The sequence below is a fragment of the Triturus cristatus genome, chromosome 2_1, assembly GCF_964204655.1.
Source record: "Triturus cristatus chromosome 2_1, aTriCri1.1, whole genome shotgun sequence".
Lineage (NCBI taxonomy): Eukaryota > Metazoa > Chordata > Amphibia > Caudata > Salamandridae > Triturus > Triturus cristatus.
In genome coordinates this window covers 83,045,817-83,072,289 of record NC_140581.1, presented here as the reverse complement: position 1 = coordinate 83,072,289, position 26,473 = coordinate 83,045,817, and the positions used below count along the sequence as shown (strand labels likewise).

The window sequence follows — 26,473 nt, the reverse complement described above, 5'->3', positions numbered from 1 at the left end:
CTAACCAGGTTTTCCCAGGTCAAAGATTTTACATTCTGACTTAGAGACTCACAGGATGCCAGGCCTAGGCCAACCATCAGGGTCCAGTCTAGGTCCAGTTGCCACTGGTCAGCTGGGCAGTTGCAGGGAAAGGCCTTTTGTAGCTTAGTGTGCCCCTGTAGCTTTAATATGAGGTAAGCTTTATGATCCTAGTGGTCTGCTTCTTTGCCCTGGGTACAAGAGGGAGAGCAGGCCCAGTCTTCTTGGTTCTTCTCAGGTTCTGTCCTCTTCTGATCTTTCACAGGTCCAGGAGTGTTCAGAATTTGGTGACTGGAGATGCCCATTTATGTCTGGCACAATCATGTGTGTGGGAATGACCCATTGGGATGCCCTAACAATGGGGTAATGGCTCAGGCAGGTAACCCTACCCATGTTGGGCATTTCCTAGATAGCCAATGTTTTCTGTCAAACTTAACTTGGGCTCTAAGGACTGGAGGTGTGTATGGGGAGTAGAGTATATTATGGTAATCCTAATGTCCTCCCATATCCAACACTAAAATCCAGTTTTAGGCAGGCCCTATAACCCCAAGAAAAACAGAGAGACAGAAATCTGGCAGTACAAAAGTTAGTTTCATTAGCAACCAATTAGTGGATACACAAGAATTGTTCTGGCATCTTGTTTTGCTCCTTTGACCTGCACTCCAAAAGTCAAACCAAAGACCATAGGAGACCAGTCAAGCAGGTCTTGGCAGTCCAGCAGGATCTGACACTATGATGTCTGTAAGAGGCCCACTTAGATGAGTGGTGATTTGGCTGTGGGACAAAATAGGAGTGCAAGCCTGTGTGTTAGCTACATCTACTTGTGACAGGTTAGGCCTACTTGAAGTTTATCAAGCCATCCTGTCAAGGGCACAACACCACCTCCCCACGCCCAAGGACTTTTCTCCTTGCAAGCTCACACCTCATTCAGGCCCACTGAAATGTTTGTTATTTGCTGACTGACTGGAAAGAGCAAAAAGCAGATTTAGCTTCTAGAACTTCTGGCAGGGCAAAGGTGACATTCTACAATCATTTTTTCAACATGTTTATTACAAATCTGACTTCACCAGTGAATTGGACTTGTAATACATATTTCAAAGAGTCTTAATATTGTATCCCAATGCTTTCCTATAGAACAGCAACCCTGCTGTAGTAATAATTTGGGGCTTTTTTGCCATACGTTTATGTTTAACATTGAACTTTAGCATGTCCTATTTAAAAAAAATCATGCACCCTTCCTTATAGGCAATAAAACCCACTTGTGGTGAGTTAATACTTAACTGAAAGGTTTAGGCTGTCAAAAGGGGTTATTTTGACAGGTCAAATTTGCACTTGTAAAACTGCACAGCCAGGCTACAATTGTAGGCCTGAAGACATGCTTCAGAGTGCCACTGAATTGGATGGCACAATGAGTACTGCAGTCCACTGGTAACATTTAATTTACAGACCCAGGGATCACTTGGTACCGTATACTGGGGCATTATGAATAAATATAATGTGCCAAATCAGGATTATACCAATTTTATCATATTGAAGGGTGGGTGGGCTAAACCACTTTACCACTAATTAAAATATTAAAGACTACGGAGTTCTGAAGCCAGCTAAAAAGCAAGGTTCAGCAGAAAGGAAAACACTTCTTAAGTGACCCTGCAGAAAGGGCTAATTTCCAACAATGACTATAGATTCCAAGGATGGCCTCACACAGATATAATTGTAAAGCATCTCCATTTTTTAAAGACAAGCAGACACTCATAAGAAAGCACAAAACAACAATCAACAAAACTCATCTACACATTGTCCATAACACACAGACATGTAATATACGAGGTCCAAGCACAAGAGGAACACACAACTAAACCTAATTAATCTCTGTGCAATTGAACTCTAAACATCTAAACTCATTTCAAACATTAAAGCATAATGAAAGTAGACACAACTGTCACTCACCAATAGCTTTCAGCTGTATGTTTCACGTAAATTACGTCTCAGTAGTAGGCCCTCACAGTGCATTCTGGTCAATGTTGTCCATCTTTGCAAACTTGTAGTTCTTAAAGCGCAGCGAAGTCTGAAAACTGTTAATTTCTTCCAATCTTTCATTTTCTTAGCCCCAGACACGTTTATCTCTTCAGTGGAGCACATCGGAGTCTGAGTGCCAAAAGTGTTTGCAGCATAACATTTAAAGACCAATACTTTCCTAACTGTTCATCAAATAGTATGTTACAAGAAGGGTCATCTCCCTCTGTCTTTTGTTTGTATTGCGAGGGAGAGAGGCAGCACAGAGGCAGCATTCAGGAAAACTCAAGAAGACGGTAACACCAAGCACCAATTGACAAAGGCCAGAACCTGAGAAAGAAAAAAGACATTAGTAAAGGACACCTAAGGGGAACTGAAAGAGACACCTGCCGTAACCTGTAAGACCATATAAAACAAAGTGAATCACTTTAGGAAAAACTCTCTATTGACTGACCGTTAAGTTTAGTGTATACTTATTTGTAGCAAGTGACACTCACTCAAGAATGAAAGATTAACATTAATCTGTGGCATAATTTCTCTTACTGGAATTTTTTCCAAAACATAAAATATGATCCAATGATGGCCAATTGCAGAATATAGGTTAAATGTGTGAACACTGTGCAAACCAGTTCTTCAATACATTTCTTTTCACCAGTCCGCTGTTTTAGCTGCTGTTAGCATCACTTGAAAACAGGTATTACATTTTGAAAATCCCATATTGGAATTGCCATATATATTCTTTATAGGGATCGATACCTTAAAATCTACTAAAAATAGATAGGAGCATGTTTCTTGGAAGATGCAAGGGTGAAAAAAATCAGCATGGTATGGAACAGTAAAAAGTTATTGATGAAGTTCATTGGGTCCCAATCAAAAAGACTGCTGAAAGAGTAGGCGTGGCTTATCCTAGTATCACTCCTGGCTTACTCATGGAATTCGGATTACTACAATAGTAAGACACAGAAAACGCATTGTGATTCAGGCTCATTAAAACAAAATACCAAAGGGGCCCATTAACCAAGGTATTTATGAGTACTACAGGAGTACTACTTCATATACTTATAAATGCTTTTGTGAATTGGCCCAAGAAGTCTAACTCCCTATTAGTAAACGTACAAAACAGGCACAATATGTGACTATTCCGTGCATATTCCAGTTTCGGGGGCTTAATTCATAAAAACTTTGCTGTGACGTACTCTGGAAGTACTACTGACGTGGACCATGGAGTAAGCAAGTAGTGGTATACATGTAAATCGGACCTAATAATAGCAAAGCCTTTGAGAATGGGCCCTGGATGTTTTAGGGGTAATTCACAGGCTTTTAGGAGACCATCACGGAGTACTGCAGGAGGACTACTTCTTGTACTCTTGATTGCATTTGTTAATGGGCCCTACTGATTTTTATGATTTGGTTCAAGCATGTTTGTTGTGATTTTAGTTAGTAGAGCTAGCCATTATATAACATGACTGTATTTGGACAAATAATGAAACAAGTGTAACTTGCATGAGATGTTCATGCTCATAATTTTCCGTGCACTATACTCAGCCTATGCCCATTTCTATTCCAGTTGAACGTCTCATCCTGGAGGGACTACAACAAAACTTTCCAGGAAAGAGAATATGTCACAGTGAATTCCTCAGTAACTGAATACACTGCGAGGAGACCAGGGACAAACTACACAATAACAATTCAGGGCTTCACTTCGGCTGGACCAGGAAAATCTTTAACCTATAGCTTTACAACCGTAATCTCAGGTAACAACTGTTTAATTTTTCATGACTGCAAGTGATATTGACTATTGTGGGATGGAGCATTTAGGACTGTAAATATTTGATGCATATAACATTGAAAATCGAGCCTCATTTGGATCTCTCTCATATGGTTACTTCAAGATTTGCAAGTGTCCTGGCTGAGGTACAATATGATTCATTAGAAAAATTATCAAGGTTTACAATACATAATAACCAGTTAATAAGTGAGTATTGGTTATCAGACGTTATTTACAGCTTCATTACGAGCTCCCTGGATATACGTTTGAGGATACCCAAGAAGTGAATTGTTTGATTCTGACCAATATCTATGCAACTTGTAAGTTGTTTCTACTGAAACGGAGAATACCAGGTCCAAATCCATATATTTTACTTATTGCCGAGAGAATACTGTACGCAAATCTGAGGCCTGAGGTGTGAGTGGTGAGGGCTGTGGGAGGGCAGAGCAGGTGAGCGGAGGGCTGGATGAGTATCTGCAGCTCTCCACCTTGCGAATGAGCAGTGAGGGTGGGTGCAGAGTGCAGCAGCTGCCATACCATGCCACACTGAGTCATAAAGGCGCTTCATGACCTCTTGTCTGGCCTCAAGGTTGCTTTTTGCCTTTTTCCAGAAATAGTGCATCTGGTTGAAGACGACCAGCATGTAGCTGACCACATCCTGGGGAGGTTTCCTGGGAGCTGGCTCCCACCCCTTCCTGTGTACACAATAAGGAGCTCTAGAGGGAAAGAAACCCAGGTCGCCCTCCACTCAAACAGTCTATCACTACAAAGACCTGGGTGTCAGAAGGTTCTTTATGCCACACATATTGGTTCTAACCTTATAGGTCTTTAGTACTCCCCTAGTCAGAAGGTCTTTTGGGGTAGTTGCCAACTAGTTAGCTACCTTCACTTACTTAAAAGACAAAAAACGATAAACAGTTTTACTCCGAGCAGTCTCACAAATGATCGTGAAGGTGTCTAAACTCATGTGCAGTACACCTGGGGTTTCTCAATGTAATTAACTACTGAGGAAACCGTGAATAAACAAATAACTTTCAAAAAATGTGAAAGAGACGTGATGGCACCTCACGTGCGCAACCCCAATGGAGCCTGCTGGCTGGTACTCGTCAGCATTGCCCACTCTTCTCATCATCGGCAGCCATCACGCTCCAAAATAATAATAAAGAGGTGTCCAAAAGATAAAGCCAAAACAAAACAAGTAGTGCGACTTAATAGTGAAGATTAAAAAGTGAAACAGGTACACCCACTATAGGTTCAAACTTTATTCCGCCTTAGGAGTGCACCTACTTCAATGCTTAAAAAGGTTGCTGAATATGCATACCCTTCTTATATGCCAACATGTTTCATCGCCTGGATTCTTTTTGGCGATTTCGTCAGGGCAACAACAGTCGCTTGGCACACGATAGGGACACTTCTTAAAATCACATTCGGAGACTGCCAAAAGTAAAAGACATACACACATAACAATTAACTATGGTGTTCATCCCTTCTTTCTAGATCCATTCGGACTCTATTGCGTGTGTCTATAAATCATTATTCCCTTACCCTCGTAGAGCCTTGGCCTCGCGTACCAGCTCGATGAATGAGGTCACCAGTAGGCTCCTTATGCGAGTCCTCGGGGTTTTGTGTGGCATTCCACCGTAATGCCAATCTGTTAATAATTTTAAACAATTGTTCAGAATATTCTTGTGTTCTATTTCAGCCTATTATATGATCTCCCTCGCCATATAGATATTCGTATTTCTTCGGGTGCTCAAAAAAGACTCTGAAGTCATGTCAGACTGCTTGTATTCCCTCTGTAATACAAACCCCTCTCTCATCGGCAGGCCAGCCCCGTCCTATCCTTAAAACTAAGTGATGTTCTGACTAGTTCGTAACCCAGTCTCTCATGTTAGCAGGAGATAGTCCCATGGCCTCTAACACTAAAACAGATGCAGCATGCTGGCGCCCTCCCCTCATACATCACACCTCCTTACCACTTGAAGCCTCACGGAGCTCCTTCTCTCCGCCGGTCACCGGTGTTGTGATCCCGCGGTCAATTTATACTACCGCCCCCTACTCGTCTTCCTCTGCGCGTAGCTAGAATGGGCGCCATCTTGGAAAGGGGTGGTGTGAATGTATCTCCCGTCAGGCGTTGTAGTGCCCTGGGCCTCGAAGTTAGTGTCTTTTTACCGAGGGATCATGCACCTACATTTGGATTGTGCCCCGATGTATTGGACAGTGCTTTAAAACAGTTGTAACTCAGAACAAAAACTTCCCACATAAGGACCTCCTCTTAACGGGGCAGAAACACGCGCCATCTTGGATAGGGGGGACTCGTGTGTATCTAAAGTTTTACTATTTAGCGTCAAGTGTCTCGGATTGAATTTCGATTGCTCTGAGGTGATGTCTTTTGTATATATAGTGTAATCTCCATCCCACCATTTATGGTATTGTGGCTTGATACATGTATAGGTGAGTCTAAACTAGGGGGGGGGCGTTTGTCCACATATATATTCCTCTTGTGAGTATGCTGCAATCTAAGTGACGCATTGGTCTAAAATGCATCCATGTTATCACTTGCGGGATCCCCCGGCATGATGTCACTTGACGCGTTTATCAATGAGTCCAAGAAGGCCCTTGCCCACAAAAGCATAGCGACACATCCTCCTCTTGGGGGTTTTGTCAAAATCTTAGGCACCGCAAAGGTCTAAAGCCATCTCAGGGTCCTTCAACAAGATCACAGATAGCCCTTGCCCACAAAAGCATAGCGACACATCCTCCTCTTGGGGGTTTTGTCAAAATCTTAGGCACCGCAAAGGTCTAAAGCCATCTCAGGGTCCTTCAACAAGATCACAGATAGGGTTGGCGGAAGCGAGCCTTGCTCGCTACTATAGATGTATTAGTGCTTTAAATACTCAGTATCTCGCCTTCCCCCATTCGATTTGATCGTTCAATCCCTCTCGGTCGGTCTTCTCTTGGAAAATCCATCTCGCTTCCTTTGAAGCCAAGATTTCTTCCACATTTTGAGGCTGGCCCATCATTCGCTCCAAGACCACCCAGGTGAAGGTGTGCTTGGTGTGATGGCAATGTTGTACCAGCTTTGTCGTTAACTTGCCTGCTCTAATGGTGCTAAGGTGCTCTTGCATTCTAATTTTCACCTTCCTGGTAGTTAGTCCTATATATTGAAGGTTACATTGGCAGGTTAGTCTGTATACAACATTAGCAGTGTTGCAGTTGCTAAAATACCTCAAGAACCAGGTTTTTCCTGACTTTAGAACTACACTTTGGGTTTTCTTCGTAAGTGCACACACTGAACACGACCCACACGGGTGGTGGCCAGGGGGGATGGACGACTCAATAGATTTCTGTTCTGCTTTAACCCGTGAGTGTACCAATTTATCACCCAGGTTGCTCGATCTTTTAAAAGCAAACCTGGGTGGGGGCATCTTAAAGCCCTCAGTAGACAGCAACGCCCAGTGTTTACGGATGGACTGTCGGATCTTAGTGGCCAACGGGTCGAATGTCATGACTTACCGGGAGGCAGTCTTCTGTAGTTTTTTCGTTCTTTTGCAGCAAAACACTCCGGGGGGTGTTCAATGCCCTTTTTCTGGCTTGTCTGATGGTCTTCCGTGGGTACTGTCTCATTTCGAGTTTGGCACAGAGTTCTTTTGACTGGTCCAAGAATGTAGTGGTCGAAGTACAGTTCCTACGGTACCGAAGAAATTGACCAACAGGAAGATTATCCCTGAGTGCTCTAGGATGGTACGACCTATAGGAAAGGAGAGAGTTCTTGTCTGTAGGCTTTTGATGTACTTTGGAACATAGCCTACCCCCATCTGCATAGATGTCTAAGTCCAGATACACTGCTGTGTGGTTGCTATAGTTCCATGTGAACCTCAGACTGGCATCCTGATGGTTAAGCCAGTTCAGGAATTGTAATAAACCATCCTCTGGACCTGACCAGACGCAGAGAATATCGTCAATATATCTCTTCCAGATACGGATGTTACTCTGGAAGAGATTTGACTGATGGTATATGACATGCTCCTCGAACTGGCCCACATAAATACAGGCCAAGCTCGGCGCCATCGTAGCGCCCATAGATGTGCCCGTAGTCTGCAGATACAAAGTATCCTTATAGCAGAAATAATTTCGTGTGAGGGCCAGTTCTATGCATTGTAGTATGAAAGATTGTGGAGCATCATAGAACCACTCCTGTGCCTTAAGTGCATGCGCTGCTGCCACTAACGCTGCATCCTGTGGTATACAGGTATAGAGTGACTCTATATCGATGGTTGCCATAAATTCATTCTCTGGATCAAACTGCAACCCTTCGAGAATATTAAGGATTGCTGTGGTATCTTTTACAAATGATTTCTGGTTGATAACTGATTCCCTGAGGAAAAAATCAGCAAATTGCGAGAGAGGCTCAAGTACAGACTGGATCCCCGAAACGATTGGTCGACCGGGGGGAGGACGTTGAGGTTTATGGATTTTGGGTAGAATGTAAAACGCCGGGGTTCTTGGCTTGTCATTAACCAAGAACTCGGCTTCTCTCGCTGTTATCCATTTCTTCTCCTTGGCCTCCATCACCCTTCCTCACAGGTCCCCTAAAAGGGTGACCATAGAGGAGTTCAAAGAGGCTGAACCCTACTCCTTACTGTGGCACCTCCATGTAGACAATGAGCAGGCATGGAAGAAGGATGTCCCAATTACACCCGATGGGCTGAGCCAGGCCTGTTATCATGCCTATCAAGGGCTTGTTGAATCTCCCCACAATACCATTGGTTTGGAAGTGATAGGGAGTGGGGAACTTGTAGGTTACCCCACAGTCCTCCTACATGGACTTCATGTACACTAATACGAAGTTAGTGCCTCGGTCAGGCACTACCTTATTGTGAAACCCTACATGAGTAAAAATCACCATCAGAGCTCTGGTCACCACAGGTGCCGTCACTGACCTCAGAGGTTTGACCTCTAGGTAGCGGGTGACATGGTTCACCAAGACCAGGGCAAACATGTTTCCTAAGGCTGTCTTAGGGTCCGATAATGTCAATGCCAACCCTTTCAAAATGAGCGCCCAGGACAGGTAATGGGGTCAGGGCAGTGCTTAATTTGTAAAATATTAAGTGCAGGTGCTCAACTTTGTTTAGGAGGCCACACCCACTTCCTACGGCTCCACCCACTTTCTCCACTGGCTCCACCCACTTACTCTATCGGCTTCACCCACATCCTCAACTGGCACTTCTGAAGCCAGATATAATAGTGTAAAATAATCTATCCTGCAACCCTAGGTAGTGTACCGTGTTAGGTGGTGTTCCCCGCAGAACTGAAGGTGGGATAGTGGTGCGGGTGCGCCAATGCTTTCATAATAGGGTTCCTCTTAAGTGGTTTTGATAGGCACCCTCGAACAAAAGGGGATAGAGGAACTCCTGCTTTGACTGAGGCGCAGTGTGCTGTGAGGGAGGGAGGGCTGAGTGAGTTGCTTTCAGGGCTGGAAAGGCAGACCCTTCCTGAAAGCAGCCTCCCAGTCACCATTGGAAGGGGTAACTAACCCCTTACAATCCAGTTGCTCAGCCCCCCTGTACATGTCCAAACCCGGTGACACATACTAGGGGTAGTTAGATAACACTTGGAACTGGATTACGTTTTGGAAAATACATATGCTAACATGGTCTAATAGTGACGTTCAGTGTTATTTCTGTTTTGGTACCTGCTTGTATAAGTTTATAGTTGTCTTTTTTAGATTCTTGCACTCTGAGGCAGACCGAGAGTTGCATGTGGTGGCGATATCTATAAAACACCACATAACACATTATTGGATAACTGCTCTAAAAACTATGCTGAGGCCTCGTTAAGGTAAAGTTAAAATGAACTATGAGGAACTCAAGTTGCAGAGCTGAGATCCCTCGCTTCAGCGGCTACATTTCTTTGCTGGAATGCAACCAACCTTGGTTTTGCATTTTTTGTACATATTCGCAAACACGACCTGAAGGTATTGGAGCGCTACATGAGCACCAGATACATTACAAGCAGGAGAGGTTATTATTTTGTAGGCTCAGGCAGATTCAGTGATTTGCCCAGAATCGCAGGATGTTCAGTACACGTCATTTCATTTATGCAGTGCCTAATACCTGCATTTCTCTCTTTGCCTGTCGCCCTGCCTCATCATCTAGTATCCGTGACGGTGACACAGGATTCCTTACATCATGAGATATAATCTTATGAAGTTCCAATATTTCATGTATTGTTACGATTACAATATCATCACTTACTGACTTTTAAATATTCTGAGGCCTGCTGTACGGCACCCTATTTGCTTTGTTTGCCTAACTCTGCAGCTGCGCACTATGCTAGGCGGGGACACTGATCACATTGATCGACTCGGGACACTTGACTGTTGAACTCCAAGGAGAGACAGACTACTAATTATTTGCAAGCAGCCATTGGTAATGCACTAGCGCTACTATGATTGATGATGAATGGACCTGTTATGGTCGCTGAGGCAGGCAGTTTCTGGTGCTATCATATTAAGGCGGGCGGCCGCGGTGTCTAATTTAAAAAAGTTTACTCACTGTCCGGCTCACAGCACCAATACCAACCAAATCAGTGACCCAGTGGTTCTTTTCCCCACACAAATGAGAAAAATGTCACCCATTTTTGTGGGAAACTGCACAATCTGGCAACACTGAACAGAGGCATGGATTTCCCATGTGTGTGGTATCAGCTCTTCATCAGGAGTCGTGGAGACCGTGTGAAGTGAGGTAATATCGCGTGTGGCCCACAATGCCACCATGTGAGTTAGCACTTTGGAGGCAGGTATGTCAATCGACCCAGCCCTGAGAAATAAGTGCTGTTGGTAAGCACCGGAAACCACCGCACAAATTAAGCACTGAAAAAGGGGGGTTGCTGTAGGCCACTGGGTGAAACGACATTTGGACTGTGCAAACTGTTTATGCCATTTAGTATGGGATGTGAGCTTATGCACAGATAATCTATGTCCAGAACCCTGTCAAGAGAATGACTGTAATGGTGCAAGTTGTTTTTAAATGAAGGTTTAAAAGAGGTTTTTCCTCAGTAACTGAAAATGAAGTTGGTGCATCACTCCTTGTAATCATTTAAGTAATCCGCATATAACAATATATTTCAAAATTATATTCTCAGCACTGTAAACAAGCTCCTCTTTCAGCACTGAAAGATGTGGCAAAATTACGAGTAATTGTCAGCACAGGGAGCATGTTAACAGCCCAACAGATGAAATTTCAAGAAAGTTGACAGATTGCTGTACCCAGCTGCAGTACAGTTTCTCACTCACTTTTGTGTGCTGCCACCTCCAGGATGCAAAACTGACATTTGCTGCATGAAACATAGGTTCAACACCAGTTTACATTGTGGTGGGTTGCTTTATTTTAACAAATGCACTTCACATTACAGGCACTATGTTTGTCTACTTTCTTGGAGTCATACATACAGAGCAAGAAGCACCATCCTAAGAATAGTCAAATTGACTGACATGTACAGTGGAAACGTATGTGCTCGTTTAGAGCCTGACAGGTGGCCTGCTAGCCTGTTGGGTCAAGAGAGGATGTCTGCCCCATTTAGCGATCACTATCCACCTGGTGGAGATCTCTAGGATAAGCGTATCCCCCACATAGGCAGATGCACCTTCAACACAACTCGTGCAAGCCACAATGTTTTTTAGCCCACTCTGCATTTTGACCAAGTAGTGAAAGTTTATAATACTCCAAAGTTGGGTGAAATTCATGACGTTTGCATGAATGCCATGTGAAATTGCTCAGCTCTAACATTCATACATGAAAGCCTCTCTCACCAATCAATAAGAGCACTTTATAAGCTCTGAACATGTGGCAAGCAGATTATACACTGAACTCAGCATGGCAATTAACCTATTAAACTATCATAAAACATCCAAAAGATTCTGACAAGTAAGGCTAAGTGTGCAGGAAATGCACAACGAGTGAGAAACTAGAACAGAAGTAACCGTATTTTGAACTCCTTGTTGGAGAGCTGTAGCTTGACTATTTAGTAAAGTACTAAAGTATCTGTTTTGTCTGTATGCTTCCGCTGATAAAAAAAATTAAAAAGAAAAAAGAACGATGTTAACTGTTCTCGTTTTATAAGTATTCTTCTTTCAGTTCATACCCATTAGCCTATTCTTTCAAACGTTGGAATAAAAAATAATTTTTCGACCTGGAGAGCAAAAAACAACGTAGAAACTATTTTTCACCATAGTAGAAAAGGGTGATGAAAGCCTTTAGGACAAAGTTGCCTGAGAGTGTGTTTAGACTAAGGCCATGCCTCAAACAATAAATGGGAGATTTAATTAGGACGTACCTTCGCTCGAATTGGAACAATGTGGACAAAGTGTGAAATACACTGCTACGGAATCCCAATGCACATCGGCACGAGCGAGGGAATCATGAGGAACCAAGGAAACTGCCTAGTCAAATAAAAATAATAAGCTGGTCAGACCTACGATGTGAACACATCTCGTTTTATAGCTGACCAAGGCAATGACCCCAATAGAATATCAAGTTACCTGTCCTTGTTCGAAACGGGCCGCAAGACAAAAGCTCCAGTGTTAGTGCAAAAGTGAAAACTGGGCGTAAGTGCCGTCCATGGTTTTTGAAACGTCAGATTACGTAACGTGAATATGATGAAGATGAAAGACAGACCCAGTTTGTGAGAAATAGCTAATCTATCGTGAGTGTGAACAGAATCCGAAAAGACAAAAACAGGAACGAAACAGAAACATGCCTCTTGATGCATAGTGACTTTTTCAAAGAAATTACTACACACACAGAATATACTTCAATGCCACAGAACCCGGTGGAGTTACAAAGGCTTTGAGAGGGCTTCTTAACATATGTGCAATTAAATGAAAAATACAAACACATCCATAGTTGTCATAGACCCGGCCCTGAGAAAAAAGTGCCGGTGCTAAGCACCGGAAAGCACCGGCACAAATTAAGCACTGGGTCAGGGGACCGTTGTGCTTTTTCCCTGACTTCCCTCTGGCCAAGCAGGTGGGACAGGACCCACAGAATGCATCTGAGGCAGTCTTCATCCGGGGCCAATACAAGTGGGCAACAAGCCTGGAAAAGGTCTTGTCTTGCCCTAGATGTCCTGCCAGGGGTATATTATGAGCTAAACCCAGTAGGAAGGTCCTTCTTTGAGTCCCCTATAGGTCTCACTCTAGTTTTCCCCTATGTTAGCCTAAATGCGCACGTTGTAGGTTGCTTTGCTTTGCACACGTTACAAAGTAACATGCTTGTTATTGTGACATTATTATTGTAGAAATAGGCTGCACATGTTTTATTGTTCAGCTCTTCTGCTGAGATTCAGTCTGAACATTTAGTACAAGGTCAAACAACATTGTTCCCTACCTTTCTCTGTGATTGGACACTAACACCTAGACACAGCTACTGTTTTTGAGTAGGGCATTTCTTAGCTTATAAACAGAGACTTGCCGTTTTGAAAACAGAGAGGAGAGATTTCTAGCAAAGGAAAGGTCCCGGGATGAGAGTACTAGCTTTGCGACATGCCAGGTATGGGGCCAGGTACCATCCCAGAGATCTTTTTTATATTATTTTGAGGCTAAGCTTGGACAGATACACCAATAACTATGATACACCAATACTCATGATGGGGCTTTTCATCGAGTAGTTTTCTAGTTGCAGCACAGTTGCTTCATAATCGAGCCCTATAGTTTCAATAGATATTGTAAACTGATTTCATGTCGATTATGACCAAGCATGAGTGAGAGAACAAAATTACCTGCTACTGTCGTTCCCTGAGGGGCCTAGAGTGTAGTGTTCTGGGGTGCCAACTTACCTGTTGCTATGGAAAGGTTTGGAGGGCAGGTAAAGCACTAAGAGCTAGTCAGGATTCTGGCCCATAGGTACTGATGTGGTATGGTGACTCTGTCCTGACATACTGATGTTCTGTGATCCCAAGCATAGATCTGTTCGCAAACAGAATCCCTAAAAGTTCTGTAGCACTGGTGGACCACCAGCACATGGGCTGCCACAGAACCAGGATTCTTAGGCTCACTATAAAGGAGGTGGTTCTAACAATAGATCTGATGGTCGCCATAGGCTGCCTGTGCTTCAGCTTGTCCCCTCAAGCCCTCTAGAGGGGAGCACTGTGTTCAAGGCATGTGTGCTGTAGATACACATGGTTTGCATACTCCTGCCATCTAGTGTGGAGTCAGGATGTTTGCAAGTAGTTTTTCTGCGAAGAAGTCTTTCCCAGTCACGAGGTAAGGTGACTCCTCCTTTCGGTGATAGTGCGCATGGGCATCATTTCAATTGTTAGATTATTTTCTTTCCGCCATCAGGTTCGGTTGTTATCGTTTGCGTTTTCCTCCCTCCGCATATCCATTTGATCGGGAAAATCTCTAATCTTTGGTCGAAAACATCGTGGGTGGCCTTCGGGCCTAGCCGCGTTGATCTGCCCCTCTGCTGATGGAACGGACTCCGTTTCAAATCTGTCCTCTGTGCCATTCCAAGAAACCTCACACCGATCTACACCAGGTCAGCAACTTGTGCTATCACCGGAGCACAAGGAAGAAGACTGCGAGGCCTGTCGTTCGTTCAGGGCGAAAATGACTCTTCGAGATCGTCGGGCTCAAAGACAAGAAATGCAGAACCAACAGACTCCGGATATCTTCTGAAAAAAATCCAAACAGGTAGAAGCGGCAGCTGTGGAACAAGAGGAGGCCTTCTCGGTCCCAGAATCAGATTCCGACATAGAGTTAGAGTCAGAAGACATTCCAGCGGGACAGGGTTTCATGAGTACCAAACCCCCCGTGCCTCAAAAACGATCTTCTACCAAACATAATGCTTCGGCACCATCTCTGCCTTCCGCCTTGGTCAGCACCGAGATGACGTTTCTGAAGCCCCACCCTTGGGCCCGGCACCGAAACAAGTGGTCAAGACTTCCGGCTCAGGATCAAGACAGATTGTTTTCAGACCCGAACCATTCCGCGCCGAAAGACAAACCTGGTTCGGAGCCGAAATCCTCAGTTTTGAAACAAAAATCTGCTTTGGAGTCCAAATCTTCCGCTTTGAAACAAAAGTCCGATTCGGAGCTGAAACCTTGCGCTTCCAAGGACAAGGAGGACAACCCCGGTTCAGCACCAAAATCGAAACAAGATATTTCAGGTTCCCTGGAACCAATCCTAGACATTATGAAGGACAGATTAGATCCTTTTTTTTTTAAATTTTTTTTTTTTATTGAGTTAGTTATCTGGTGTCATACAAAAATATATACAAAATACATTACATTATTCATCCAAAGAGAAAAAAAAAAACAAACAAACTGATTACATCATTCATGATCAGACATTAAACTAAAAGAAAAAGAAAATTAAGAACTAGGATATCTCCAGCTAGCTAGTGGAGCCCAAATGTTTCTCCCCATTTCCCTTACTTTATTGCTCTTTAATTCGTATAAACAGGACTCTATATTATGTACCCCAAGCAACCTTGCCATCCACATCTGAAAGGTAGGGGGAGTAGGATCTTTCCAGCCAGCAGAGATAAGAATACGCAGCACTGCAATAGAAATAAAAACCAGAGCTTCCGCATTACTTTCCCATTTCATTTTCCTATCAACTCCCGTTAACACCAGTGTAGAAGAAATAGGGATTCTGCATTTTAATAACCCCTCCAAAAAATTTGATATTTCCCTCAAAATTGTAGACAGCTTTTCACACTGGTGAAACATGTGTTTTAGATCCGCTGGGCCTTTAGAGCATCTAGGGCATTTATCATTCAGCACCACACCCCAAGCAAACAGCTTTGCCGGAGTAAGGTACAGATTAAATAGCGTTTAGACAGATTAGATCAGATCCAAAGCAGAAAAAGCTTAACATCAATTCAGACACTGGACATATATTAGCCAAACCTCCTTCCAAGAGGAAAGTCAGTTCAGAGGACATTGGATACAAGATCCACCTTAAAAAGAAGAAGGACATTGCTACAAGTCCTATCCATCCTACTTTGCATCCCCTGCACCACCTCCACCATCTTTACCTTTATCAATACTGCTAGGCTCAGATCAATTACACATAACACCAACGGATCTCCTCACACACAGCCTGATTTAGGAGATGTGGATGATGATGGTGATAATGACAATGTTCCTTTACCTACAGATCCGTGGGATGATTATAATATTGATCCACCCATGGATAATTATACAGACATATATCCTATAAAACCTTCGCCTCCAGATGATAATGTATCCTATATGAAGCTAATTTCCAGAGCAGCAGCATATCATGGGGTTATACTGCATAAAGAGGCATTAGATGACAATTTTTCTATTTGAGACACTAGAATCTTCACACAGAGTTAGTCGGAGCCTCCCTATGTTAAAAGGCATGATGAGACATGCAGATGACATTTTTAAGGACCCTATTCGTGCAAGAGTTTTAACACCTAGGGTTGATAAAAAATATAAACCATCATGCTCTGATCCGGTTTTTATTAAAGGACAGCCCCCTCTAGATTCCATGGTAGTTTCCAATACTCAGAAAAGAGCGTACTCACAGACATCTGGGGATGAACCTCCCCCACATAAATAATCTAAGCTTATTGATCTATCTGGTAAAAGAGTAGCTGCTCAAGCTGCTAATCACTGGTGCATTGCCAACACGCAGGGCCTATTAGCTAGGTATGACAGGGCACACTGGGATGAGATGGAAGGTCTACTTCAGTACCTCCCAGAAGAGCACAAGAAAAAGGCACAAGAGCTAGTTCAAGAAGCGAAGCTCATTTTTAGCTCTTCTTTTAGATGTGCTCTTGATGCTGCTGATACTGCAGCGAGAGAAGTTAACACCAGCGTTTTCTTACATCGGTATGCCTGGCTTAGAACTTCGTGCTTTAAACCAGAAGTCTAACAGTCTATTTTAAACACTCCTTTTAACAAAAAACATCTTTTCGGACCTCAGGTTGATGAGGCTTTAGAAAAGATGAAGAAAGACACAAATGTGGCGAAATCCATGGGAGCTCTTCAGACTCCTTCAAGCAGCGGCTCCTTTCGTAGCTCATTCTCTAGAGCAGGGTCTAAAAGAACATCCTCAGACCCTAGCACTTCCTCGTACAAGTCCAACACGCAAACCTCTTTCGGTAAGGGCACGCCAACGTGTAACTCCCTTTCCCCCAGTAAGAAGTGACTTGCCTACGCTTCCCCTCGATCAATTAACACCCGTGGGGGGAATGCTTCAACAATTTCTCCCCATTTAGCAATCCAGAACATCAGACAAATAGGTGTTAGTCATTATCCAATATGGTTATTGCCTTGAGCTCACCAGCAATCCTCCCAACATTCCACCTCGCACTCACAAACTCTCGTCAGAGCACCTGAAGCTCCTCAAACAAGAGGTACAAGCTCTTAACAAAAGGAGCTATAGTACCAGTTCCATTACAGTACAAAGGTTCAGGGGTGTACTCCCTGTACTTTCTAATCCCCAAGTGGAACGGCTCCTTAAGACCAATTTTAGATCTAAGGACAATAAATCTCTTAAAACTTTCAAAACATTTCCACATGGTCACGCTTCAACAGGTCCTTCCACTCCTACATGAAGGCGATTTTATGTCCACACTAGATTTAAAAAACGCATACTTTCATATTCCAGTTCACCCAGCTCATCGCAAATACCTCAGATTTGTGATAGCAAGAAAACACTATCAATTCAAGGTACTTCTGGTCAAAGTAACTACTGCTCCCAGAGTATTCACAAAATGTCTGGCAGTTGTGACAGCACATCTCAGAAGATAATAGAATAGATTCATGTCTTTCCATATCTGTACGACTAGCTCATCAAAGCCAGCACACACCAAATGTGTCTACACCACTCAGACTACATTAGACCTACTCTACCAATTGGGTTTCAAAGTCAATGCTAAGAAGTCTCACCTTCAGCCTTCACAAATGCTGTCTTAGCTTGGAGCGACTTTAAACCCATGCACAGCTCTAGCCTCTCCCAATGCAGCCAGAGTTATTCAATCTCTGCTAACACAGTTTCAGGCTAATCAATACTTAGCACTAGCAGTCAGGACGTTCATGCATCTGCTTGGGATGATGGCATCACGCATCACAATAGTGCCTCATGCAAGACTGCACATGCGTCCTCTACAGGAGTGCTTAGCACATCAGTGGAATCAGTCTCAGGGTCAATTAACAGATCTAGTGTTAGTAGATAGCTGCACCAATTGCTCTCTCAGTGGTGGAACACACCAAACTTATCAAAAGGGCGGCCCTTCATCGACCCTGTTCCACAGATCATGCTAACAGCAGGCATATCTCTCACAGGTTGGGGTGCCCATCTTCACAATTTGACAATTCAAGGTCTTTGGGACAACAAGTACAAACCTCTGCCCATCAACTATCTAGAGCTTCTAGCTGTATATCTAGCACTGAAAGCTTTTCAGTCTCACCTCACAGAGAAAGTTGTCCTAGTCGGCACATACAACATCACAGCAATGTACTATGTACAAAAACATGGGAGGGCACATTCTCTGTAACTGTCACGCCTCTCTCAGACAATTTGGCATTGGGAAATTCATCACAGAGTCCCTCTTCTGGCTGAGCACTTCCCAGGAGTGGACAATCAGAATACCGACCTCCTAAGCAAAAGGTGGCAACAAATTCATGAGTAGTAACTTAATCCCCAGGTTCTCCTTCCATACTTTCAAGAATGGGGATTCCCACAATTAGATATGTTCGCCACAGTGGACAACTCAAAATGCCCATACTTTGCTTCCAGGTTCCCACACCCTCTATCCAAAGGCAATGCCCTATGGATGATTTGGTCAGGGATATTTGCCTACGCTTTTCCTCCTCTCCCTCTCCTTCCATTTCTCGTTCGGAAGCTCAAGCAAACATCCCTCACACAGATTCTAGTAGCTCCCACTTGGGCTCGTAAACCGTGGTTCACAACACTTTTAGAACGGTCAGTAGTTCCACATCAGAAGCTACATCTGAATTCCAGCCTTCTCATGCAGAAGCATGGAGAAGTCAGACATCCAAATCCCATGGAGCTCAATCTAGCGATTGGGCTCTTGAAATCATAGAGTATGGATATCTTAACTTGCCACCAGACTGTATGACCATTCTTAAAGACGCAAGAAAGTGACTGCATATTTGCAAAACAGACAACATCTATCTTTGTTCAAGGTCCCAGTAATTAAAGCATTTATGGAGGGCCTTAAGAAAATAATACCACCCAGGGTACCGCCAGCTCTAGTTAGGAATCTGAACATTGTGCTTACATGGCTCATGGGTCCATCCTTTGAACCATTACACAACTGTCCGCTACAGTTTCTTTCATGGAAAGTGTCCTTCCTCATTGTAATTACTTCATTGAGGAGAGTAGGTGAGCTGCAAGCTTTAACCATAGAAGAATCCTTCTTTCAACTTCATAGAGACAGGATAGGTCTTCGCACCAACCCAAAGTTCCTTCCCAAAGTGGTTTCTGCTTTCCATATCGACCAATCAGTTGAGTTGCCTGGGTTCTTTTTTCAACCTGATTCCGTAGCAGACTGAGCTCTTCATACTCTTTATGTCAGAAGAGCGTTATTGTATTATATTGAAAGAACAAAGGATTTTCGTAAAACAAAACAATTGTTTGCTGCATTTGCTACACCTCACAAAGGCAATCTGACCTCTAAATCTAGTATTGCAAGATGAATTGTTAAATGTATTCAAACCTTCAAGGCTAAAGCTAAAATAACGTTATCTATACCTCCTAGAGCGCATTCCACTTGTAAAATAGGAGCATCTATGGCCTTTTTAGGTAACATCCCTATAGCTGACATTCGTAAGGCAGCAAAATGGTCCACACACATTTACCAAACACTAATGTAGGGCAAGCAGTGCTAAATACACTTTTTCAAACAGCTGCAACATCTACTGGTTAGCCACCGCTTTGGGAGAATACTTCTATATAGTCTATGCAAAGCATGTGTATGTGTGGCAGCTGTCTGGGCCATTGCGTCAGGCTTCAGACGTGCTTGACTTCCTTCTCAGACAGTCATAGACCGTGTGGTCATAGATAACGTTCAGGTCGAAATTCAGGCAGTCCCAACATCTACAAGTGTTACCTGAGCTCTACCTCACTCCAGATAGTGTGCTTTATGTTGTTCCCTAACAGCCAATCTACATGCAGGCAGGACTCACAACTACTTTCAGAGAACCTGAGATCCTCCCCCCACTCAAAGAGAACCAGTCATCAGTAGATGGCTCTCACAATTGCCGGTGACTATGACTTGGTGGAATGTATTAGGGAGGCCCTGCTCTGAAGATGCCACCTGACTCTTCACAGTATTCATACTGGCTCCTGTCTCTCTCAGAGCCTCTACCTATTGCCCATTGATCGTGAGCCACTGCCTGTACTTCGAAGTATTGGCAGGCATATGGGCTTTTGGCATCATCTTTTTATCCTCCAGTGACACTAAGGTTACCCTGATCTCGCCCTCAAAACTTACTGGGACTAACTCCTCCCCAGTGCAACACTCACCAATGCGGGTGTCTGCCACCGGTGGGGGGCTGTGCCCTCTTGGAAAATTTGGAGCTGCCCTTCGAGTGCCCACATTTGTAGCACTCAGTACGTTGGAGTACAAACCTCTCTCTCTGCTTATCAAAGAACAACTTTGTTAGAAATTGGGGTCTCTAGTTGGCAGAGGTAGGTACCTTAGTCCAAATAGGGACCCTTGCTTCTAGTCAGGGTAAGGGGGATACCCCCTGCTCACCCCCTGGGAAGCTTGGCACGAGCAGACAGACTTATCCCAAAGGCAATGTGCAAAGTATTTGTACTCATAACACACAGTAATACAGTGATGGCACAACAAATGGACACAACACCAGTTTAGGAAAAATAAAGTATCTTTATCTAAACTCACCAAGACCAAAATGACAAAAATCCAACATACATGTAATAAGAATATGACTTTAAAAAGGTTTCAAGCAACTGGATCCATAGGAAACTATCGATTTGTGTGATTGCTCACAAATTACCTGCAGATGTGTCAAAATTCACAAGGCCAAACAGCCGCAGGGATGGGAAGCGTCCAGAAACAAAGAGATGCATCGGTTCCTGAGACCATGAGGATGCGATGTAACAGTTCTGCTGCATGCAGGAGAAGTTATGTGTCGAATCCAGTCTGTAGGGGGAAGTGATGTGTCGACTCCAAGACAATTCTGGTCCGTGGGTGATGTGTCGGGAAAACTTGCTGCAGAGGTACAATGCGTGGAAATCTGGGATGCATCGGCTATCGATGCGGTGGCGTCGAGTGGCGCTGTGTCGGTTTCTTCAGCCGTGACCCTCACGATGTGTCGGTTCTTGCAGCCGCGACAGGCAATGAGAAGGTTTGCCAGTGATGCGTGGAGATTCTTCTCGCACAGCGGTGCTGCATCCGGAAAACAGCCACAAGAAGAGCAATGTACCGATTTCTTCAGTTCTTTGGGTTTCTTCCAGCTCCCAACAGCAGGAACAACCGCCAGAGGCCCAGAACTCGAACAGGCACCTTCTGGTAGGTCAGAACTCTCAGCACAAGAGTTTAGGATAGCTAGGGATGACGTTTTTGTGTCCCTGAGACTTCAGAACAGGAGGCCAGCACAAAAAAGGCCCTTGGAGATCTTCTTCAAGCAGGTGGCTGTCTACAATGAATGCACATCCCCAGCCCCTGTCACTCCAAAACCAGAGTCAATACACAAACAGGTAGAGGCACACAGAATGGTTAAACAAGAAAATGCCTATGTTCTAAAAGTAAGTAAACTGAGGGGGGTTGGGCCCTTGATAACAACCACATTGGACCACTGTAATTATAAACATAAAACAACACTAGGTGTCTGCTTGGTTTTAACACATTTTTACTTTTGTGTAAAGATCATCTTATTCAATAAACATGACCTCTGATTCTTTTTAACACATGATTATATCATTTTCAAAGATTTAATCTCATTTCAAAGAAGGAAGTGATACCAACTATCGATTCTGAGATATGCAAATTATAAAGGGACATTGTGCTCAATCAAAAAACAACAAACACAAATTATAATATATACAACTGACAAGTTAAACCATGTGGTAATCAGTGTTCAACCAGTCCTTCAATTTGAAAGACAGAGCGGTACATCAACAACAGAAGCTCTTGGAACACAGCGTGGGGGTCCAGATTTATCTAATATGGATTTGAAGAAATTGTCTTTTGCTACAACGCAATTATTTTGATCCATATTGAGGTGCGTTGTACAGGATCCCCCTTGTTCATGGTCTACGCATTTCAAACCCATATCCTGTATGGGTTCTCTTCAGGACAAGGGCTGAGTGATTTCTGAAAAACGAAAAAGTAGCGTATTTTTCTAAAAAAGTGGAAAATTGTGAAAAGCACTCTCCAATTGCATCGACATTCCTAAGTCCATCAATTAATTTCTAAACCTTAAACAACAAAACTTGGAATATATTTTATGGTGTCTCAGCGATGTTTGAATCAGATTTCTATGTAGCCTTATTATTATTAGAACTGTTTTTTATACAGGCGGCCATGCACGGTTTCATCAGGTCTGAAAAGGTTTTACCTTTGTTATATGCGGGTTAATTCGTGGCTGCTGCATCTGAACAGGAAATTCTCTTAACAAGCTTTCATTCAAATCTGGAAGAAAAGGGGATTCGGCCTTGTCAGTCTAAAGCTCCTATCATTTTGGATAGACAATGACTTCAGACGTGGAGTGTGCTTGAAGTGGTGGATACTAGCATTTGCATTTTCTTCGTAATTTAATTAAGGGCATCTGTGTGTAACTTTACATTGCCAGAACGATTTTACCTTTGGGACTGCAGATTAGTTTCAGGCAGCAGCCTCTAAATAAAGCGATGCTCTTCTGTGACTTTGATTTTTGTAAGGAAAGGGGAGCAGACCTCGTTATTCTTGGTTCAATAGGATTGTTAGGGCAAGATTTGTTTCCTGTATTCTTTACGGAAAGATTCCAATCAGACACTGGTTCATTTTGTGAGTTGTTTATAATGGTGTTGTCACTCTATTCGTCAGAGTGAGTGAGAAAAACAGCCAACACGTGTTTTGCCCCTTTACACGGCCATTCGGCCTGGGGCTTCCTCAGGGCTGTACATACATTTATGAAGAACAAAAAAGGATGGTGTGTGTCCCCATGACAATGAGGGAGGAGGATAGTAAGATCAGTGAGAGGGAAGGAAAGAAGGATTATGGGGGAAGGTAAGGTGGGAAGAGAAGTTGTCAGTTCAAACAATAGAGAAATGGGGAGGCGGGGCAAAGGTGGGGAAAGGGAGGAAGGGAACACAACAAAAAGGCGTATAGTTTTATAAACAGTAGTATAGGGTAATTGATCGTAATAGTTGAGAGAGAGACCATCATGAGAGGCAGAAAAAAGAGAATGAAAGAGATACGCAGAAGAGGAAGAACATGGAAGATCAAGGGGGAATGGAAAGAGTGGGTGAATAGAAAGACAGTGAAAGCAGAAGAAGAGGCAGGAAGCATATAGGGTAAATATAATATGTATCAGAAAGTAACACATCCGGGCAAATCAAATGAGCATGAGTCACAGGAGGATACATGTCAGATTACAAGTGCATGTACATTGAATTGGATATGAATAGACATAGGGCACAAAATGCAGAGACAGAAAATATGGGTTTGAGAAAAACGAGCGATCATGAAGGCAGTTAGGGTAATTATACAGTAGTGTGATATACATCAGTTCAAATGAAGTTGGATTGCATAAACGAGGCCCCCGGGTTCGGGTGGCAGGTAATTGGGAGACATATTTGAAATATACAGTAGTGTGACATTCATTATTAGAGTGAATATCAAAAAGTCCCCGAGTTCAGGTTGCGAGTTAGAAAAAGCATATTTGGAGATAAGGCATTGGAAAGGGAAGCGATGCAAACAAAAATTAATGAATAATAAAAATGAACAAAAAATAATAAAAGTATAACACAACGGGCATTACAATGGTAATTGAAAGACATATTATGGAATATACAGTAATGTGACATTCATCATATGGTTGCATTGACTAGGTGCCTGAGTGGAGGTAGCAAATTCAATATGCGTATTTGAAAAAGGGGGCATTGAAGAAAGAGAAGCGACGCAAGAGGAGTATTACATCAAGCAAGACAGCAAATAAATAAGTAGAGAAAATGTGGGCAGCGATATAGTTACATTTGTCGTTTTCGCGATGCCGGGTCTGATCGGAACCAAGGGTTTGAATAGAAATAAGGTAGAACAGGCGAAACTTGTAAGTCAGGGAAACAGCAGGGTCAAGGTATATGTACAAGAGAGAACCTCCGGTGAAGGGATACAAGTGTTACTCCCGGTCCTTAGCGGTCCCTAAAGGACAGTGTGCAGTAAAGAGTGATTTCGAAATTCTAGTGCAAAGGAGGTCTAGGAATTATCTAATGCGGAGGCGCATTTGGAAAGTATTGTGATAACACGTGTAGTGGATAGGAAAACTATTATGGCGAGGTCTATATTGTAATCATGTGGAGACAATGTGAAAAATTGTCGTGGCAGTCAGGTGTTATGCAGGGCCGGACTGGCCCTAGCGGGCACTGGGCAATCCCCCGGTGCGCCGCACGGGTGGGGGCCGGTTTTGGGCCCCTGGGAGGCCGTTTTTGTTACAGGGCCGTTTTTGCAGCATAGCTGCAAAATCGGCACTGTAACAAAATCGTCCGAAAACCGGCCCTGGCAAGGAGCTCAGCAGCACCCCCAACCCCTCACGAGGGGTGTGGAGGAGGGCGGCCGAGCACATTGCCAGGGCTGGTTTTGGTTCCCAGTCCGGCCCTGGTGTTATGCACTATATGTGCTCAATATAACTTGGGGGCACACCGGTGCCTAGGACAGTTTTGTGGTGGTAGCGATCATGCGTTAGATGTGCTTGCTGGGGCTAGAGACTCATAGTTGTGTTGGGAAGTAATGCTATTATGTCTAAGGTAAGGGGTCTCAATGCTTACCGTTTTAAATCAGATAAGGTCGTCTTGGTCAACTGGATTGCTTAAGGTTCTAAATGAAAAAATGTGAAAGGAGTAGGTGAATGTCTGGGGCAAGGAGGGGTTTTTTTGGGGGGGAGAAGAGTGGGTCTTAGGGAGGTGTATTTTGGGGATTGTTGGCCGCTTACCTCTAAATATTGGGCGTAATGCCGCTTCAGGTAGTCCTTAGTCAATCGGAGTAGATCACCCGCCTGAACAGTGTGGCGGCCATTTTAAGTTGGAGAGATGCATGGCTTCCGGGTCATGACCCAGATGGGCTGTCTGGGATGCTACTTTGGGCGCCATATTGGAATGGTGAAAAAATGTTTGGTAACGGTAATTATATATATGTAAAAATCTGGGGGGAGGGGGGGTTTGGGGTTTGTGCGGTAGGGCGGTCCACATTCTAAAATAATGGGAGAAAGAGGAGGATTTGCTATTAGTTGTAAAGGTGTTGGGGGAAAGAGACTCCTATTATTTTTATCTTAAATGTCATAATGTGTGATAAATCGCAAAGTAAGGTTGCATGCGGTGGATCGAAAAAACCAAGCATGTAACGACATGTGGAGAGTTCTATTGGAGACAAAGACTATTCCCAGCTTATATCTAGGCAGCTGTATTGAAAGTAGGGTTGGTGGGCAAGCTTGGGCAGAGGAACTTAGTAGGTGTCAGGGGGGAGAGACATGTGGGGTGTAAGAAGCACAGTACAGTCCCCCCACTTAGTCCTGTGGTTTCATTTACGTTTTATACTAATCTTCTCCCAGCCACACATGCATTTCTGCAACTTTATTTAGCCCTAGTGTCACTGTTTTGAATTTTAGAATACGTTCACTTTCTCGTCTCCTGAGATTTTGTTCACGGTCTCCCCCTCTTTTGGTTGGATGGACAATTTCCAGGCCAAAGACGGTGAAGTCTTTTTTGTGTGGGTGCATGTTATGGAAATGTTCTGTAAGAGGGTGTTCGGTGTTGTACTTGTGTATGTTGCGGTAGTGTCCTTGAATCCGGGTGCGCAGTGGTCGTATCGTGCTTCCAATGTACGGGAGGTTACAGGGGCAGATGATTGCATAGACAGTGAATTTACTTTTGCAGTCAATCCATTCCTTGATAGTAAATTATTTTCCTTATGTCAGTGGTACCTGTGTCGTTTTACTTTTGCTCAATTTGCAAATACTGCAGTTGGTCTACCAAGGAATGTAGTGATGGATTTCCTTTTGTCCTCAAATTCAGATTTGCACAGAAGCTTCTTTAGGTTGGGTGCGCATCTGAAAGTCATTTCTGGATACGTTTTTAGATGATCAGTTAGGCTAGGTGTTTGTTGTAAAAGATGCCAGTGCCGTTTCAGACTTTGTCTTACTTGGTGGTGGCCAATATGGTAGTCTGTGATGAAACGAATCATGGTGTTGCTCTCTTGTTGTTGTTTGGGAAGGAGCATTTGTTTACATTCCATTTGGGCCACTGTGGTAAAGGTATTATGGAGTGTGTCGTGGGCATACCCTCGTTGACTTAGTCGTGATACAATTCTTTGTCCTTTTTCTTTAAATACTTCATCTTCGCTACAGTTTCTGCGTGTTCTCAAAAATTCCCCCTTCGGGATGTTCCTTACATTAGGACGTGGATGACAATTGTCTGCTCTCAGTATAGAGTTGGCTGCTGTTTCTTGT

General features: G+C 43.5%; 1 protein-coding gene across 2 annotated transcripts in view; it reads left to right on the top strand.

Moving 5' to 3' along the window:
• Positions 1-26,473, top strand: part of LOC146863792 (receptor-type tyrosine-protein phosphatase kappa-like) — a 1,244,093-nt gene that overhangs the window by 882,362 nt on the left and 335,258 nt on the right. For both annotated transcript variants that reach the window (XM_085628087.1, XM_085628078.1), the window contains one exon: positions 3,599-3,785. In XM_085628087.1, coding sequence (XP_085484213.1) covers positions 3,599-3,785 — 187 coding nt within the window. The remainder of the gene's footprint in view (positions 1-3,598; positions 3,786-26,473) is intronic.